Source organism: Macrobrachium rosenbergii, chromosome 23 (genome assembly GCF_040412425.1).
Source record: "Macrobrachium rosenbergii isolate ZJJX-2024 chromosome 23, ASM4041242v1, whole genome shotgun sequence".
NCBI lineage: Eukaryota > Metazoa > Arthropoda > Malacostraca > Decapoda > Palaemonidae > Macrobrachium > Macrobrachium rosenbergii.
Genome location: NC_089763.1, coordinates 49,107,780 through 49,128,687, shown reverse-complemented (window position 1 = coordinate 49,128,687; position 20,908 = coordinate 49,107,780). Strand labels below are relative to the sequence as shown.

At 34.7% G+C, this 20,908-nt stretch overlaps 1 protein-coding gene across 1 annotated transcript in view; it reads right to left on the bottom strand.

The window, feature by feature from the left end:
* LOC136851603 (dipeptidase 1-like) overlaps positions 1 to 20,908 on the bottom strand; it is a 610,672-nt gene that overhangs the window by 442,237 nt on the left and 147,527 nt on the right. The window contains exons 2-3 of the mRNA XM_067125925.1: positions 14,591 to 15,467; positions 8,994 to 9,320 (exon numbers count right to left, since the gene is read on the bottom strand). Coding sequence (XP_066982026.1) covers positions 8,994 to 9,320; positions 14,591 to 14,665 — 402 coding nt within the window. The 5' untranslated portion in view covers positions 14,666 to 15,467. The remainder of the gene's footprint in view (positions 1 to 8,993; positions 9,321 to 14,590; positions 15,468 to 20,908) is intronic.

Below are 20,908 nucleotides of genomic sequence, written 5' to 3'. Positions count from 1 at the left end.
TGGCATTTAAGGGAAAAAAATTTGTGAAAAAACAGGCTCAGTTAAACACAGAAATGGAAGAGGTATATGAGGTATGTGCAAAATTTCAAGTCAGCATTGTAAATTAAGAAGGTTTTGTTCAAGCTTATTGGTTGTTAAGGAGAAGAAATAAACTAGCAATAGGCAGGATAAAGAAACACAACAATAACTGAAATATATAGATTATTTGAGATGTAAGTGGATAAGAGAAGAAAGACGCTTGTATAGGAATTCTGGAGGATGGATAAGGTAGAGAACAGTAAAAAAAAAAAGTCAGAACTAATAGAAGGGAAATTGATTATGAAGTACTTATGACAGAATTTCTGATCGGATAAGGAGATGAACTCAGATACATAGATTAATTAGCAAATGGGTCAAATTAAAAAAAATATATATAAAAATGAAAAGTCTTTTCAACTGAATGTAGTTCGGGGTCAATGGAGAATGCATTGTAGAGATTTTGTGAATTTGGAAAATAGAAGAGAGGCAGATCTAGATGATGAAAGAGTAGAAGGGGTTATTGTTTGTTCAAGAATGCTTGTAGAGCAAACTTGCCGATATAAAGAGGGCAATTTAGATTTGAAGAATAAAACGACACAAGGATTTGATGGGACGACAAGTTAGATACTGCTTTAAATAGTAAGGTAAGGTAATGCGAGCAAAGTCTGGGTTAGTGAAGCATCCCAAAGGATATGGGTGAGCAGAATAATCCTTTACTAAGGGAAGAGGTGACTGTGCAGACCTTGAGAGTAAAAGGGGGGCTATATGGTTCTCTAGTATACCAAAGAATGAATATGGCTGGATTTTGATCGAGGAAAAAATACAGAGGAAGAGCAATGAACGCTCCGTCAAGAAAGGTGTGTGGATCAAATATTTATTATTAGATAATTGATTGAGAAGTTCGAGAATGAAGAGGTAAGGCTGCACGTATCGATGCAACGTAGTGTTGAAGATGCACAACAGAGGAGACCTTTTTTGGAATGAGGGAACAATCTTTTATGCTGGAACCGAAGCACGCGTTGGAATCTGTAAATGGAAGAGTGTGCTCTGTTGTATGGGTTGGCCTGAAAAATAGTTGTGTTGAGTATCCATGGACAGCTCAATACCTTTATGAATGGAGTCATAGGAGAAATGAGAGAGGAAATTAAAGTTACGGATTATGGAATGGGCAGTGAATGGAGAGTTGACTGATTGATATTGACAAATGATATATTACTATCAAGATACGGAGGATAATAGCGAAAGAAATTTTTTAAAAGTTTGTGAGAAGAGAAAATTGAACGTAAATAAATGTAAAGGTAATGTTAAAAGGATAAATAAAAACCATGAAGATGTAACAATAGATACAAATGTAGATGGTGGAAAAATGGAATGAGTTGATTTTTGCAGTGGTATGAGAATAAAATTAATGTAACATATGATAGTAAGATGATACAAGGGATGGTTACATCAATTAGGTATAAGATGGTGAGTGCGATATATACGTATATATATATTTATATATATATATATATATATATATATATATATATATATATATATATATATATATATATATATATATATATATATATATATATATGTGTGTGTGTGTGTGTGTGTGTGTGAAATTTTATCACCGTGATTTATCACGGTGTATAAAAATATAATAGCTGCGTGTTCCAAATACCAATGAACTGTATGGCGGAGGTGGGTCATATATACATCCGCTCACGACGGGTAGTACAACATCCCGGCTTATGTCTTATACCTCTCTTGATGGCTCAATGGTTTACGTCCACTGGAGTCGCTGAATGTTTTGTGTCACGGGTTGTTTGTGATTCCAATTCATTTATCACTTATATAAATTCCCCTTCGGCGACAATTCTCCAACGGAGATATCCTGAGGTAGCGTGAATTCGATATTAAGCGACATTTGTAGCTTCATGATTATATGTGTGTGTGTGTGTGTATACAGGTCAAGAAATAATGATTTATTACAATTAATAGTGGACATATAATGAAATTGATAAGCGCAGTTACCTCTTGTTTTAACATGCAACATACTGCTTTGCAGACCGTATTGTTGTTCAAAATGAGCTATCTGATTAAACACTAAAGATACGACAATTATTTATAAAAATAGTATTTTTTATTCAAAGTTAATGCCAAAATCATTCTTCCTACGAAATATATCAGGTAATTTTCTTGATTTTGCTATTAATGAAGGCGAAAAGAAGTATAAGCATGGTAAAAAACAATCATATTCAAGAAAAAATAAGATGTGGAACACAAAGTATAAATTTTTTTATATAGCAAAGCTATGCGCTTTCGTATCTTAATCTAAGGAGCAAATGAAATAAAAACAGCTTCCAATAACAGACCAAACTTCTACTTAACTATTTTTAATTAGAGGTAGTAGTTATTACCACGTAACATAAATTATAGAAACGTTATAAAAATGCATATTGTTAAAAGAATAAGAGAAAGCACACGAAAACTTCTGGAAATTCAGAATGCAAAATACTGAAGACCGGTGGAGAAACTACTTTGCCAACATATAAACGAAAGAGATATATAAAAGAACATGTCTAATTACTCAATGAGGAGTACGTAACTAACCCTCCTTGGACAGATTAACAAGAGATTAGGATGAGCAAATTTCAAGAAGGCGTTGCTTCATAGAAACAATTTCCTATCCCTGTGGAGTGAGTAAAGCTGGGCGAGAAAGGCATGGAATCAAGGGCTTGAAGAAGAAGAAGAAGATGGAGAAGAAGACGAAGGCGAAGAATAAGAAGAAAACAGTCTGACGTGGTGGGATCTGAGAATATCAAAAGAAAAATTAAGGACGAAAGGGAATGTGGAAGAACACAAAATAGAAATTAAAAAAAAGAGAGAACGAAATTTAGGGATTAGATCCCAATCGCAAGCTAAACATTAAGATGTTAATTTTATGTGTTAGCTGATCTCTATCTTACAAAAATACTGAAAAGAGAACAACAATAATTTCGGAACATAAGGCAGAAGAAACTGCTTACTTAAAAAGTAAAGTGAAGGATATAAAACATTACCATGATGTATCAGAGATAGATAGATAAATAAACAGACATAAATAGAATGTTAGAAAAGCAGAGCACGAAAACACAATAATATGTTAACTGTTAATCTCTTTATAATTATTATTTGGGAATTAAAATAGTTTATTTTTTTCCATTTGTTAGGTCAGTGAAACTGGAAGGAATTTTAAATCTATCAATAGGTTTCTGACGAATTGTATTAAATGTTAATCACTTAAGAAATATTGTTTATTCGTTGCAGCAATTATGAATTCGATCTTGAATAAGTTTATACTCAAGTTATTTTTAATTTGTATCACTTTGTACATATTTTTATACAAACGGTTTATAAATTTTGTTCTTATGAAAGCTGGTGTGTAGTTCAACGAATACATATTGACAGGTTAGTTTGTTGTCCAAAAATTAGTCATGAAAACGATTTTTGCTCTAGATACTCAGAGCAAAGATTAGTAAACCAATAAATCAATAAATATATTGCAACGGATAAATGACCATAAACCTTACTTTATCAATGTATTCTGTCAAAAGTTTATATTCATAAATACAACACCCTGCACACGGAAAGTGAGAAAATCTTTTATCTACCTGCTGGGGTTTTTCAAAGGATATCAAAAGGTTTGGAACTGATGGAATAATAGAGGAGGAAATTGATAAGAAATAATAAAGATAACATACCAGTGGAAAACAACAGGGAGGGTGGTTTTGCAAAAACAACCGGAAGGGTTGGAAGTAAATAGAAATATGCTGGCCGAATCCTTGGAGCATGTGATGATATAAATCAACGTGCTCCATTATATTTGTAACTAAAAGCACCTCCTTCACCAGTGCCAGTAGAGGAAAGCCACCCATGACAGGGTGAGAAAATGGCGAAGGCTTTTGGCCGAAGAGAAGAAAAATAGTAGGAGTTGGAAGAATAATGATGAGACATTTTTAAAAGGGTGAGATTCAAAGCACAGGTGGCTGATATAAGAGAGTTGATGCCGAAGTAAGCGTATTCCTGCACCCGTAAAATAGATATGTTTTCCAGGATTTAGTGAAACATCTGGAAAGGGTCAGAGGATTCGTCGTTGAATAACGGGGTTTCAGAGAGAAATGGAAGACTGGGGAGTTATTTATTCATGCCCAGCAAGAAGATAGAATCAAAACCACGAAGTGAGAAGTGAATAGAGAAGACATTGTCTTCAAGGTTACATTGTTGATTATGGATGGAGCCGATATTACACCTGCATGAGTCTGCCGTCACGTCAGAATTAAAATTTTATAAATCTAGAATTTTAAGGCAGAAAAAACTTTGAGAAATAGAAAATTCTCAGATAAGATTCTCAGTTTATCAGTGACAGAAAATGGAAAGAAATTGCCGTATGTGTTTTCATTGATCTAAACTTCTCGAAGTACTTATAAAAAGTTAACGAAATATGAAACAAGTAAAAAATACGCTGAAGTTTCTTCGGCGCATTCGAGTTGTTTGTATAGCCGCTACAGCGTATAATCAAGGTCACTGAAAATGAATCTATCTTTCGGTGGTCTCGGTATAATGCTGTATGAGCCGCTGCCCATGAGACTTTAACCACGGCCCGGTGGTGGCCTATCCTATATCGTTGCCAGAAGCATGATTATGGCTAACTTTAAAAACTACTGAAATAAAATAAAAACAGACCACTGAGCTGATTAACAGAGGGCTGCAATTTGATTTATGTTTGGCTGACTGGGCAACGGGACCTACAGCTTATTGTGGAAGATTATGGCGAGAAATTAATTTCTGTCACCAGAAACAAATTCCTCTTGTTCTTCACTGGCCGGTCGGAGATTCCGAACTCGCGACCAACAGAGTGGTAGCTGAGAACGAACCCGCTCACCCAGCGAGGAACTGCTGCAATTTGGTATGATTGATGATTGGAGGGTGGAAGATCAACATAGCAATTTGCAGCCCTCTAGCCTCAGTAGTTTTTAAGATCTGAGGGCGAACAGAAAAAGGACGGACAGAAAAAAGTGGGAAAGGACAGACAAAGCCGGCACAATAGTTTTCTTTTACAGAAAACTAAAACCCTCAATAGTAAGGCTTCTTGCTCAGTTATTCAATCCGATAATGCAAAATGTTACCAATTTTTCAAACAGAAATAATTTAGCCATAAATTAGATCAGTTTTCTAACAATATTGCTTCGAATATTATTTTAAAAACAGATAATTTCCTTTTTAGAAAATAAAAAAATGCAAAACGTTTCAAAGACGAACTACCAAGGCAATACCACGCCAATGATGCGTTTTAGACTCGAATGTAGTAGAAGAAACTCAAAATAAACAATCGATTAATGAGGATACGGAAGTAAAAATATATAGATAACTTAGCTCATGTCTACAATGAAAAATGTAGTCAGTTTTTAATTGGAAATTGTTCTTTGATGAATTAATAAATGGATGTTTCCAGTGAGTTAACTACAAAATTTAGTTGCTAGAGAAATGTTCTAATAGAAGTTGTTGTATATGGAAAAATATTATTCAATAGAAACCTCTATAATAAAATAAAAAAACGTAAAGATTAAAAGGAATTACGTAGAAATAGAATGAACAAACATATTTATCGTTATAAATACATTGTGTCCTTTCTAAGTTAAGCCTCATAGTGGTTTACTCAGTTAAAGGAAAGGAAAAAAATCAAAATCAAATACGGATTTATCATTCTTCTAAGAGAGTTGTAAAAATAACTCATTAGCAATATTAATTAAATGCATAGCATAAAATAAAAAGTGAAATTTTACACAGTGAAAAAATGAATTTGCTCTTGTATTCATATTTGCAGTTAACTCTATTAGGCATTTATGCCTCGTTAAGCGATTTTACTCCTATTAAGAGAGCATAACTTCTTTAGTCTAATCAGGCTGTACAATACCGAATTTCGGAATCTCCTCTTTGCTTGATTCTTTCGTTCACAAACACAAAATCAGAGAGACACGCGTAGGAAACATGCATACGCATACATACACACATTACTAACACAAAGCAATTCCCCTTGTATTTTATAATTGATTTACCTTTTTATCTATTTATTTATTAACTTGTTAATTGTATTTGCTAATAAGTGACCTGTTTCTGTATTTCCTGTTACTTGCTGTTATCTCTTTCAAATTAGCACCTTATTCTTTGGAGGCTTGAATTTCTAGTCAGTGGCCTTTGTGGGCTTGTTCCATATGAACAGGTTTCATCTTCTGAATAATAATAATAATAATAATAATATAATAATAATAATAATAATAATAATAATAATAATAATAATAATAATATAGCTCGATATAATAGTTAGTTAAGCATCCACGAAATGTTTTGTATTGAATCTTCGAGTTTTAAAGTCGTGTTATAGGAAACGAATTCAGAAAATGCTGAGAGTTAGCGATTGTGGAAATAAATTCACGCGTAATTTTAACAATTATGTCTGTAAGATTCGTTTCGATAGCAAATGGTCAATTGAGCCTTCCAGTGATACTGTAGTAGGCATTCTCTGGAGCGAGTTATATGCAACTAACTATAAACAAAGATAAGTTACTCTTTGTCAGAAGAAAACTTGCAACACTGAGGAATGCAAAATAATTATGGAGCAGGTCACTCTATATATTTGTATATATATCGAAATAATGTGAGATGAAGATAATATTACGTATTGAAGAAGGAGTCAAATACTGGCTCCAAATGCTGGCCACAAAGAAATATAGCTAATAAATAACAGACACAGAAACATACACAAACGCGCGCGGGCGCGCTTACATAGAAAATACAACACCGTATGGACATACGTAAGCTTGTCCAATAATGTATCGAGAAACAAGCAAGAGTCATTGATTGGCACGCCTTTTAAAAATATTCTCCCTTTATAACAATTAAGACTGTACAGTAAAGAGCACAAAAGAAGAATATGATGATATATTCCATACATTTATGATTTATTACACATGTAGAGTTCACAAACAGATTTATAAATTCAGTATGCTTGTAAAAGCAGGTTAAATGCAGTCAGTCACACTGTTTAATGACACGTATAAATAGGTAGTAGGATAGATAAACACAAACGTGTATACACGTATAAACGTACTTACACACTCCCCACACATACTCAAACACACACACATACAGTCTAATATATATATATATATATATATATATATATATATATATATATATATATATATATATATATATATATATATATATATGCATGTATGTGTCTGTTTGTGTACGGAGCGGCACAAGAATGGGACCAAACCAACTAAATTCAATTTTCCTACAAAAAAAAACCTTCCAAATTTTGCAAACGTAAACCAACCATAACGTTGTTCATTTTTGATACTACAATAAAAGGAAAATTTTGAATGAAGAGCTTTTTCAAATCTTTTATTCCCTCAGTATATAAATCAGCAAACACCCAGTGAGTAGCAGTTGTTTTTATTTGTGTTACGCTATTCAAAACTTTGGAATGTAATTCCTGGGCAATTGTTGTTTAAAACGGTATGTGCTACACGATACAGTAATGTAGGCATGAGTAGTAACGAGTTCTAAGGGTATGCAGTGAGTAATGAGTCAGAAACTTTGTTGATAAAAGTTATGAAAGTAACAAAGAACAAGTACCTTTAAGAATGACAGATGAGTGACAATCATGAGTAAAATGTTTAAGATAATTCGATTGATTTCCGAATTTCGAATAACCCTCCAGGCAAGTGCTCAATATTTTGTAGTGCGATAATGAACACATGACTAATAATGTGTACTAAGAGTTATCAGTGAGTACTGAATCAGATTAAAGAGTAAAATTTTTAAGGCAAGTTCATGGTATGTAATATGCAGTAATGAATGCGTGATCAGTGATGAGTAATTGGTCAGTAAAGAATCCGAATGTATGATAAAATTTTTCAAAATTCCCCTGACGTATTGATACACAAAAATTCATAAAATCATAAACAAAATCGATGGTATAAATATATGAGTAACGAAAAACAGTAAAGAATGTTACTGTTATTCCATGACAAACTTTTTAGTCTTATAATAACAATCTACATACTCACATTTTGGTGAATTCTCAGCTTTAAGGCTCCTAGCTTTACGACAATAGTTCTTAAGAAGAAAATCTTACATTTACGTCAATGTTTGCAACGCTAATTTTATATATTTATCTGTAACACATGTAAAGGTTGACTCTTTTTATCGTCACTTTTATGGAAGTTTATATTTGTGTATAAAGGTATGAATGACTTAAAAACGGCGTGTCTGCATATCACTATTTTCTGAGTAATAAGGAAAAGTTTTACTTTCTTATTATTGCTAAGAAAGATAACTAAAAGCTAAGTAATAACCAAAAAGGAGTATTATAATCTTTTATGAGGTAGGTGTAGAATAATTTCGACTACATCTTTATGTTAAAATTATGTTGAAACATGTTAAAACAAAAGCTAAGAAAAGCTAACTAATAAAACGAAGTTTCTTTGCAATAACTTTTCGTTCGAAAATTTTACGTTGCTGGTAATCTTTCAGTTCGCTTCCGTTGCTTATTGGCAAAGCGACTGCCTTGCCCCCTTCACGGCCAATCAGGGAGCTTTGATAGTTAAGTAATTTTTCTTGGGCGTTTCTTCCCGTGAATAAGAAAAATGTGGGGTAGGGGTGAAAAAGTAGAAAAGGGTTTTATTTAATTGTCGTTACGGCTGCACAACATCTGAGGTATCATATAAGGTGCTGGAACCCTTCACAAGGGCATACAATGATGCTGGAATCATCCAGTAACGAAAAAAACACATTTTGAAAATTCTGCTGCCTGAACCCTTTCTTATGCTGTTCCACATATATTAGTATAAAAATATGTGTGTTGTCTATGTGTCATCTGCAGAGAGAGGGAGAGAGAGCGAGACAGAAGCACGTAGGTAATCAAACACCTAACTTACCGCTATACTGCCATAGCCCATATGATCGCACGAGCATCGGCACTTCTGTATATGGTCTTTGATGTCCTTAGGCAACTCTTCGACGCTCCTACTCAGCCTTGATATCGGAGGGCCTTTTTGGTAACTCTGAGGTCCTGCGTGACGAGGACTCCCAGAAGGCTGGGTTTTGCCATTCGAGAGGGCACGGTTATGTTGGTGGTGGCCATAGCTCGGGCCAACATCCTGAGAACTCTGGCTAGTGTGCTGGTGGTACCCATCTGGGGGTCGACCCAGAGCAGCGGTAAAATTCGCGGCAAAGTTGCCCTGCACGTTGATAAGCCTTGGTAACTGCAAGTGAAAAGACCCAAGTAAATCATCAAATTATTAAAATTCTTCAAATGAAGGGGATAGGGGGATCAAACAGTTAACCAGAAAAGTGAAAATGTGAAAAATACAACTAAAGAGAAGGTAAAAGATAAAGAACTGAAACAGAATAAAACTTGAACAAAATGAAAGAAAGTGCAAATTAAAACAAAGAAGTCTACGATAAGGATATGGAATATGTGGAAGGATTCAGTCACAGAGGTAACGTAAGTAAGGGAAAAAGTAAAGCATAAGAAATATTTGACAAGAAATAATAGATATCCAAGATAGATTACTGATGAGGGCCAATTTCAGTCACAGTTTAGCAGAAGGGCAATGTATCAGTAAATTGTTCTTTAAAAAAAGTAATACTGAGATAGTTTTGGCTGTTAAAAATTCTTGCGGTTATTTCTCATCACTGGGTCTGGCTCCCTTTTGATGAAAAATAACATGAAGTATTTTCTCCAATGAACGTTAACAAAACAATTTTTAGTTTCTTAAAGATGACGTAAGAGGCAGTATGATTTTTGCCCTCTAGAAGTTAGGAGGGAATGTTTGTTTACCCCGAGTTAAGAGACAAAATTTTATTTCTCAGAAAAGTTAGAGGAAAAACTTTCGTTCTCCCTGAACGTTGATTAGGTATTTTATTGTGTTTTTGTTTTTGTTTTAGTCAAGTGATTGAATAAAGCCGTTTCAGGCGTTAAGAAAGCAAAAGTTTAGGAGTAACGGAGACTGAAGATCAGATTATTTTAACCATCCCTTTCTTTGAAAGAAAGCAAAAAAGGAGTTTTACACATTAGTTAAATAATCTGATGGAGAGGTTTCAAATGAAGGAATATTGGGAAAAAGCAAACGACAGACTTTCTGTGCATCTCTCTCTCTCTCTCTCTCTCTCTCTCTCTCTCTCTCTCTCTCTCTCTCTCTCTCTCCCCTTCCTTTTACCGAAATTAGATACGCACACTAGCCCTTCACAAATATTCGCTTGTTACTGATAAAAATGTAGAAGAATAGTAATATCGCAATCTTACATTGCTCACTATTAATATCCTCCTGTTACAGACGATAGAGATCTTTCTTTGTATATTGGTGTGTGTGTGTGTGTGTGTGTGTGTGTGTGTGTGAGAGAGAGAGAGAGAGAGAGAGAGAGGGAATATTCCAGCAGATGATTGACGATTGACTGATACGAGTGTTACGCTCTTTCCCCTAAGGTATTTGGAATTTTGATATTAGTATTATATAGTATTCAGCACGCGAGAGCATTCGACGAGCATTCACTTATAAAGCTTGCAATTTTGGATACAAAAAACAATTCTTTCTTAACAATTGAAAGCATAAAAAAAAAAAAAATTTTAACCTTTTCATGGTTTCGCTGACAAGTCGGTGGTCAGCCACTGGCGCATGGAAGAACACTGCAAGTGAGATTTTATGCCCAATTCTATTTATTATTTTTTCATGAGAGAAGACCTTTATATCCTCCTGCCAATCCTTTCATTCGTTTATAATATCGCCAGTCCTTCTTATGTCTTAGTTTCTTCCATTTACAGTTTTCAATAAATATAGTTAACTCCTCCTTCTCTTGCATTATAATTTTTTTGTATTATCTCTTATTCAAAGAATCCTTGATCACATACTTATTTAGGAATTCTACTTATTTTTCAATGTGTAAAACACATTTAGATGATTTCACCAGTTTACGATTTTTCTCACTATCACCAATCAGCATTGAATTAAATGGAAGCAGTAGTCTTCCATTTAGACCTTTGCTCAGGTTGTCTGTAAACATCGCTCTCTTTTTTCTTCACTATCGTGGCCATCATTATATTAAATAACTTAACTTCGCAAATTACAAAGGAACATTGTTCAAGGCTGTGACTCATGCCACCCCTTCTTCTGATGCAACTATTTCTTCATAAGAAATCTGTTTCAACTGTCTCCGAGTTTAAAGCCTTATACTCTTCTCTCCCTCATACTTTCTTCTCTTGATCATTCTGAGTTGACCCATCTCACGTCGTTTTTCTAGTTTTAATGAATCATTCTTCATCCATATTATCCTCTTTTCTCCGTCATGTACTTTTATCTCTCGTCTGACTCTCTTTAATAAAGGATATCTCATAACGCCTGATCCTATATTCAATTACCGCGTCACAAAAACCTGTAATTTTCTCTCGAGTAGGACATTTAACATTTAAAAGTCATATTTATTCAGTCTCTATAGCCTTTCATTATAGAATATTTATACGTATTATCTGAATATTTCCTATATGAAAAGGTATTTTACCAATTGTTTTCCCCCAAAAAGAAAAACAAATGTGTTTGAATTAAGCAGCTGCTTCAAAAATTAAGATTTTTAACACTCCTATTCTTGTCCAAAAATATAAAAGTAGTGTCCTCATTTATGGCCTTTTTTTTTATCTGAGGCTTATTTTAAAATGAACCATTCTTTCTGTGACCCTTTCTCAAGAAAATCTTTTACCTTCTTTAAATATGCATCACTCACTGTTCTCTAAGAGATTCACATGGTTTAGTTTTTCTCGCACTATTTCTTCTTCTTTCTCCCACATTTCTGCATATATAAAGGTATTCTTTGATCCTCATTCATTTCAAAGAATTTTTATTCTTCTCCAAATTCATCATTTCCTTTTCTTACCATTATCTAGTTGCTTTTATTTTCGCAGTACATCATTGTACACTGCCTAGCATCTAAACATTCGATATAACAGACTAACCTAACAAGCAACCTAATAACTTAAAAAGTTATTCCCTATTTCATTTTTCTTGTTCATTTCTTTTCTTCTTTTCGGTGTCCTGTTTGACCCGTTCAGATAATCGTCTCTGTTCTATTCCGCTAAGGCTTGAAGCTTATGCCTATTAATGACTAGGAGTCCAGTTTAAAGTTTCCTGACACCCACACCTGCTCCTGTCTATGATGTACCTGCAGTCTTCGTCCATTCTCATGTTAAATTTCGTTATGCGCCTCTCTAGAGGTTTGACTTCGTTCAGTGGTAGAGAAGTGAGCTGGCACTCACGTGATCCAGAGTTTGATTCTCATTTGACACTCACTCGATCGACTTAACTGTGATGTCTAAAGGAACTCAACAGGGAGTCAAAGGCGGGGGAGGAAGGACCCAAGCACCCTATACCACTGTCCAGGAGCTTAGCATACTTGTCTCACAATAAGACATGTCCCCAGTGCCTTTCGATCTGGAACTGACTTTGACAACTTCTTTTACCTTCGTCTATCCATTCTGGTAATTTTTTTGTTTTCACTTTCCTTTTTTTTCTTTTTTTCACTGAATCAAGCTTTTATTCTGGATCTAATCTCGTGAAATAAGTTACGTGCTAATAAACTCATCCCTGTAATACATGGTTCAACTTAATATAAAAATGGTATGTTAGAATTATTACAAAACTATTTTTTCTAAATCTACTGACCAGAATAGTAGTTGTTAAAGAGTTAAATGATTTTTAGGTTATCATTATTAGATTCATTCTTAAGGTAATAGCTTTATAGTATTATCTGGAAGTGATTAAAAAAATTAAAATGTTAGATAAAGGCGTCTTCCGTAGCCGTCATTGGGTTTTTCAGAATTCAAATAGACAGGCCAAATTGTGCCTCGCATCAGATGTTCTCGACTACTCCAAAAAAAAAAAAAAGAATAAATAAATAAAAATAAAACGTTATCCGGTGCAGTCATTTGAAATGTTAACTACTCGAATTCTGTCTCTTGCAAAATGGAGGCTTACAGGACTGATGTTAAATCTTTTGACTCAAAGGAGACAAATTCAAGTATCGTGCTTCTTGTTGTTAATTCCTTTCCATGATTCTTCTACTAAATTTCTTCAGGTAAACATATTCGTAACTCTTAATTCAATCGCAAGACGAACAATCAAGTCATTCTTGGGCTGTGAATGAAGGTGTGAATAATATATGCTATATATGCATTATAATTTTGATCTTGTAACATTCTAGTTCTGTGATTTTATCATTCACAACGGTTAAAATGTTCTGTAGAAAGTTTAATAAAGTGAATAATGCATCTCATTATATGAATTATTATATAAATACTCGTTTGAGACAAGTACGGACCAGAGATAACTAGCGGAAAGGTAATCTTCCAGGCTACTATTTCTCCTTTTAATTGTTAAGACTTTATCTGCCCTATGTGCTTTCAACACAAAACATGGCGAGTAGAAACTCGGATATAGAGAAACTTTACAGTATTCCTAAAGTACTCTCACTGAGATGTGAATAAATAAATCTTAAAACAGCAGGAGACAGAAGGATTGAGATGATAATCCCTAGCTGCCTAGGCATCGTCAAAAAAATAAAAAGTTTATTTATTTGAGTGCCAACGTTGTCCAGTGCTTCATGTGAAGAAGGCAATTTTTGTTCCCTGGAGATATTAGTCAAAGATAAAGAATTTATCCACTGGGGAGCTTCCCGTACTTTAATCCAAGACACTATTTTGAGACTACCTAATGCATTTCAGATTATGGGTCCTTCCATTTCCAGAATGTTTGCCCCTAAAGTTGAAGAGCTGACCTAGCCTGATTGAAAGAAGTGGGAGTGGCAGAGGAATAGAATATTACATGAGAGAGAGAGAGAGAGAGAGAGAGAGAGAGAGAGAGAGGAGAGAGAGAGAGAGAGAGAGAGAGAGAGAGAGATATGCTTACATAAATCATGTATTCATATATTACACTAATTTTCCTGCGGTGTACTTTCTTACGCTGTTATGTATATATGTATGTATGCATGTCTGTAAGTAGGCATGCATAAGGATCATAGTGCTGTGAATATGGTGTACACATCTAATTTATTTATAGAGAGCGAAAAATTATTTCTGGTAATTAAGTTACGCTTAATGACAGTATATTCAAATGATTAACCAGGAAATGGACATGAACAATTATAATAATTTAAAGGAAATTTAGAAAATATTTCTTAACAAACTGTAACATTTAATCAATTCAGATAAGAATAAATACGGACTGTATTATTATATTTGTTTCGAATGACTGAGGACTTATTATATATATTGCTAAGTCGGTTTTATGCGAATAATTATTAGATACAAATACTCTAACTTGCTGAAAAAGTAAGTATGTCAACACGTTCGTTACTCAGTCATCTAGTGAATAAATCAGTAGAGCAAAGATATTGCTGAAAATAAGGAAATAACATAATAGACTGACCAATAATAATAATAATAATAATAATAATAATAATAATAATAATAATAATAATGAACACTTACCGAACAATCTGAAGAGGCCTTTGGCACTTGGGTGGGATTAACACTTAGACTGGTATTCCTGTACATCTGCTGCATGCAAGAACATGGTCCTCCTCCTCCTCCTCCTCCTCCCCCCTCCTCCCTCGCCACTCCCTCCTCCGCCACCTCCTCCTACGGGAGGGCGGCTGCGAGTGCCACAGAACGGATCCGAGCAGTCGTAGGAAGTGGGCACCAGAATGTTACATAATCCGCACTGCTCTGCCCCGCCACTCGACCTGCCCCAAGCTCTGGTGACGACCTTCGGGTAGATGTGCTGCGGGTAGGGGTTGACCGTCGTGCAAGGGGCGCTTGGCTCTCCCGAGCACACGTCAGGAGGGCAGCAAGAGCACACGGATTCCCGGCAGAGGTCTTCTGCGGAGAGCGGTTGCACGGAAGGGGAGCGTATGTGAGGGCTGGTCGAGGAGGAGCTGGTCGTGGGCGTCTGGATGCTCGGTTTGGGGGGCAAGGGCGGCGGTATGGACTGGACGAGGGCGTGATGGGCTTGGTGGGTGTTCTGCTGGTACCGCTGGTCGTATTTCTGAGAGCCGTAGCCTCTGGGCAGCGTCTGACTGATCACATCCAGCCCCACCACCGCCCGGCCGCTCCTCTGCATTCCTCGGCTCTTAACCAGTTCCATCGGGCTTTTTTGGCAATGTTCAAAAATTATTCACCAGAGTTTATTCTCTCTTTCACTTTCCCTTCGTAGTAATGAATGCTATAAACCCATAATTCGTTATTGGTGGAACATAATGGAGAAAAAATCGCTTCCCTGGACAAGTCATTGTGTTATATTTCTGCTCAGAGTCATAATCTCATCCTTTACTTTTCAGCATTTATTTGGCATTTTATACTTTATTACCTGAAGAATAGCACAGTTGTCATTATGCATATATATATATATATATATATATATATATATATATATATATATATATATATATATATATATATATATATATATATATATATATATATATATATATTTATATATATATATATATATATATATATATATATATATATATATATGCGTGTATATATATATATCTATCTATCTAATATATATATATATATATATATATATATATATATATATATATATATGTGTGTGTGTGTGTGTGTGTGTGTGTGTATATGTATATGTATATATCTTTCTATCTATCTATATATATATATATGTATTTATATAACTAAATGTATTTATATAACTTGACTCATTTAACTTTTGTTTGCTTTAAAATAGCACTTCTTATCTCTAATTTCACATTGAGCTTTTGTCAAGTAAAGTCCGTTTTAATTTTTGCCTTCGAAGGGAATACTACTTTACTGCTAACTTTAGGACCACCTTTCACACACACAAACACACACACACACACACACACACACACACACACACACACCTCTCTGTCCCCTCTCTCACCTCCCTCTCTTTCTATTTCTCCCACTTCCCTGTCCCATTTTCATTACTGCGCATTTGTGAAGATTTCGCCTCGTCCCTTTTTATTCCCTGTTGCATTTCTTCTTGTCGCCCATTCTTTCTCCCCCCTGTCCATTCCTGCACGCCCTCTTGTCATATGCTTTCCTTTTATTAGATTACAAGGCAGGCAAAGCAACTGTGAGAACAAGCACAATTCTTCGTCCGCTGTCGCCTTCCTTTTCTAGTTCCCAAAAGCGTTTACATTTCTTTAATTCTTTCTTTCTTTTTTCTTTATATAGCAACTGATGTCAAAAGAAACCAGACGGTAAAAAATGGCGCAATCACAAACAATGTCCAATTTGTCCTGACTTCACAGGAATGGAAAAGTAATGATGGTCTTCTCTGTTTCTTTCGCCTCGTCCAAAAGCGCTTTCCTTATTTTCAGGAATGCTCGGGAAGAAGAGGAAGTGGGGAGGAAGGATTGAGGTAAGGCGTGGTAAAGGAGGAAATTAAAAAGAAGTGTTGATATTTTTTTGCTCATTGTTCATATTCAAAACGACATCAGTGATACATCATCAAGTTTTACTTTACGTATTATATTTGTAATATTTATGAATAAATTACATATTTCATAATTGAACATATTCTTATTTTTTTTTTATTCAGATAGCTTCTGTACAGTGTATTTTAATTTCCGATATCTGACATTGCTATCATACAAATCGCTATAAAATCTAAATAAATCTTGAATTAAAATGTGTAAGCTCAATGCTTCATAAGTATTTAATAAAATTTTGTCAAAACTTAGTCAAAGCAAAAATTAATATTTTTCGTTGTTCTCCCGCTATGAATAATAAACATTTGCAAACATAATATATCAAAAGAATTTTAAAACAGAGCTATAATGTACCCATACTGTCGCAAACCGAAAATAGGCTTCACCAAGCCAAACATAAGTAGTGCGTGTAAGTATGTGTGAGTGTGTGTGTGTTTGTATGTGTGTTTATCTTTGTGAATTATCCTAAATAGACCATATAGGAATTATGATTCGTGCATTTTTTGAAGAAATGAACATTGGCAACATATAAATCACGGCTAATTAACACTAAAGGCAAAAATTGGGCAAAAGAAAGAACAAAACACAAAGACCGGGCAAATGATAATATGATAAAGAAATACATCATCAATTAATACTTAAAAAATAATTGACCAGACGAAGGGTTGATAACAAAAAAGAGGAAATTTAAAAGCCAAGGAAAAAATTAAAGTCCAGTTGCCCATAATAATCCGTTAATGACCATCCAGTTTGCTCACTATTTTCGACAATCATCCATAAATGCTCCCGACCAATAAAAAAAGACAATAAAACACCAAAATGCCAATTCCATTACCACTGGGGGAAAACAATAAAAATCACCGTGGGAAATAAAAAGTCCCACTATTCCCTTTATCATTTTTATGTCAGTTTTATTAAAGGGACTGCCATTTGGGTGTCATTATCTTCACAAACTCCGCAAAATTTCAACGCCTCATTGGTGGTTTGCGTTTGTTCCCTATGATTATCGCCTTCTTTGTCGAATATGATGGATATTAGTGATCCTATATTTTTATTGAAAATATTCTGTAGGAAATTTGCATTTATCGTTTGTTTCGAAAATTTGTCAGAATATGATGGATATTAGTGATTTTTCCCATTATTATATGGGGTAAGCACGATGCCTTCTTTGAAGGACTTATATTTTTATTGATCGGCTGCCCTGCCTGACATCGCTTAGATCCTGTATGTGTACATGGAAATTTGCTCCTTTCTCCCAGCAGCGAGGAGAATCGTTTGACAGTTCGAGACGTGTGAGGTGTCTGTTAAAAGGTGTTGGAGTGGCTTTGTTTATGTGTGTATTAATCTGTATATATATATATATATATATATATATATATATATATATATATATATATATATATATATATATATATATATATATATATATATATATATATATATGTGTATATATATATATATATATATATATATATATATATATATATATATATATATATATATATATATATATATATATGTGTGTTATGTGTGTATATTTATATAATTATATATATATATATATATATATATATATATATATATATATATATATATATATATATATATAATGTGTGTGTGTTTCTATGCACGTGTTGTGCACGCATGTGTGTGTGTGTCCTGGACGTACTGTATACACTCGCATACTGGAAATGGATAGATTTTAAAGCAATTTTTTTATACCGAGCACCAACAATAAAAGCAAATATCTTAGGTCTCAGACTTCCTTGCAAAATGCAATATTTCCTGCAACAAAGCAAATGTTTCCCGCAGGTCTGTAATTAGATGCTAATCCCCACCAGAAAGTGGTGGTGTTGTTGTACTTTGCACCATCTTCTTGTCATTACAAAATGATTAGAGCAAGTTGAAGGCGTTTCAGCCGTGGGTGAAATGTTTTCTTTATCCGGAAATAACTTATTTCAAAAAATCAAGTTTAGCTTTGGTTCGAAAAATTCAGATTCATGAAAAATCGTGAATAGTCACTACTCAGTGCAAAAACTTTACGCGAATTGCAATGTAAGACAATAACCTAAGCTTCCCCAAACGCGTCATCATACGCAAGAAATGCCTTGATATAATGTAAATAAATAACATCATCAGCGAAACCATGTTCATCATCATCATCATCATGCTAACCACCATTGGTATCACAATTAACAAACGCAGTACAAAGCAAAAACAAAAAAGCGTATTGCCGTAATGAACGTTGCATTGGTCCCGGAGTATATTTATCTATTGCCTGTCTAATTACGTGATGCAATTCGCATTTGGGTCCACTGCAAAAATGCTTGGAGCATAATTTCATATTTATTTTAGCATTTCCCTTTTTTCAGAGGCTATGTTGCTGGTAGTGACATCAGTTACAGACATTTGCATTGAAAACTCTTTCCTTTTTCGGTTTCTGGCAGTCACTAAACAGGTCTATTTTGAGTCTTGCAGCTTTCAACATAATAATGGAACATGTGTTTAATAAAAATACAGTTTACTATATAATTGTTGATTTTTATTACACAAATTGATTTTCACGAGCTTGTGAATTTCTTAGCCATAGATTATGTTTCAAGAATGCTTATATGTTTCCTTCCTTAAGGTACACTAAATGGAAGTCAATGAAATTTAAAACATTACCGTGGCAGTGACGTCTGCATTCTTCTTTTATGAACACTTCTTTTTATCAAGTGGAATGGTTTGTTGATGAAAAACAGATATCTGGTGGAAATTTCGTTTAACACTAAAGTTGGAGAAAGAGAAGGCATTAATTGAGCATCCTATCATAATGCTGTAATACAAACCAGAATTCCAATATGATAATATCTGTTTATATATATATACACATATCTATAGTTAATATATATATATATATATATATATATATATATATATATATATATATATATATATATATATATATATATATATATATATATATACACACACACACAAAGCATAAACATACAATCCAGCTTCCCGGAATATTATGTGCTGATATATGTCATCCTTTTAATCAATAGCATCCTGACCCAGATATGAATTATAGAGAAATACTGATGAGAGAGAGAGAGAGAGAGAGAGAGAGAGAGAGAGAGAGAGAGAGAGAGAGAGAGAGAGAGATCATTTAGTACGAACATCCATTTGTTCTTTGTTGGGTCTGTTTTCTCGAGTCCAGACTTAAACCCGGTTTTGCGAGGATGACGTCAGTCAGGAGATCTAATCTGATTTGATCAGTCGGGAAAACGTTTCCAAATACTTGCAGCTTATATCTTCTGTAATAATAAAATCCGAATGGATGTTCCTTGTTTGTCCTCCCCGGGTGGGGACGGGGCAGGTGGGGATCGAGAGGATAAGGGAGACATGACACATCTACCCTTCTCCTGCAAACCCGTTTGCCTGGCCCAGTTAGGGTGGTAGGTGGAGGATCGGGAAGGTATGGGAGACATGACACATCCACCCTCCTCCTGCAAACCCGTTTGTCCGCCCTGGGTGGGAGCGGGGTAGATAGGGGATTGGGAGGTTAGGGGAGAGACATGACACATCCACTATTCTCCTGCAAACCTGTTTGTCCACTCCGGGGTGGGGGTTAGGTAGGGGATCGGGAAGGTATGGGAGATTTGACACATCCACCCTCCTCCTGCAAACCCGTTTGTCCGCCCTGGGTTGGGAGCTGGGTAGGTAGGGGATCGGGAGGGCAGGGGAGACATGATAGGCAGTGCCGGGTTCCATCGCAGTGTAGCGCACACCATCAAGCTCGTACTACAATGATCATCATCTCTACTAATAAAACTATCACATTCTAAAAGGACAACCTCATTAATAATAAGAGCCTCTTCATTATCGTTTGCCACGATAATACAAATATTACTCTTGACAATATCAGCTTTCACATCAAACAAAGAAACAAAACAAGTGGAAAGCGAGTCCATGAATGTATTGCCCTAATGAGCTTTTCCCTGTTCCTGGTATGTGCTTATCCATTGCCTGTCTTATTATGTGACGCAGTTCGCTTTTCTGTCCGCTACAAAAGAAAAAAGAAAGAGATAATAAGCAGAGTTGCGAATTCATACTTACTTTTGTATTGTCATTTACACGTTTTTGCGAGTTGCGCAGCTTTGTAATGAAAACATTTTTTTCTCCATTATTCTAATAGCTAAGGTAACACTTTGTGATTGCAGTCATTTTCATTTAAGGTCGCTTTTTGCATTTCAATTCTGATCATAAATCTTTGGTTTATCAGTGTTATAACAGTTATTTTTTTTTTTCAGATCACTGTACTCTGAATTTGATGTCGTAC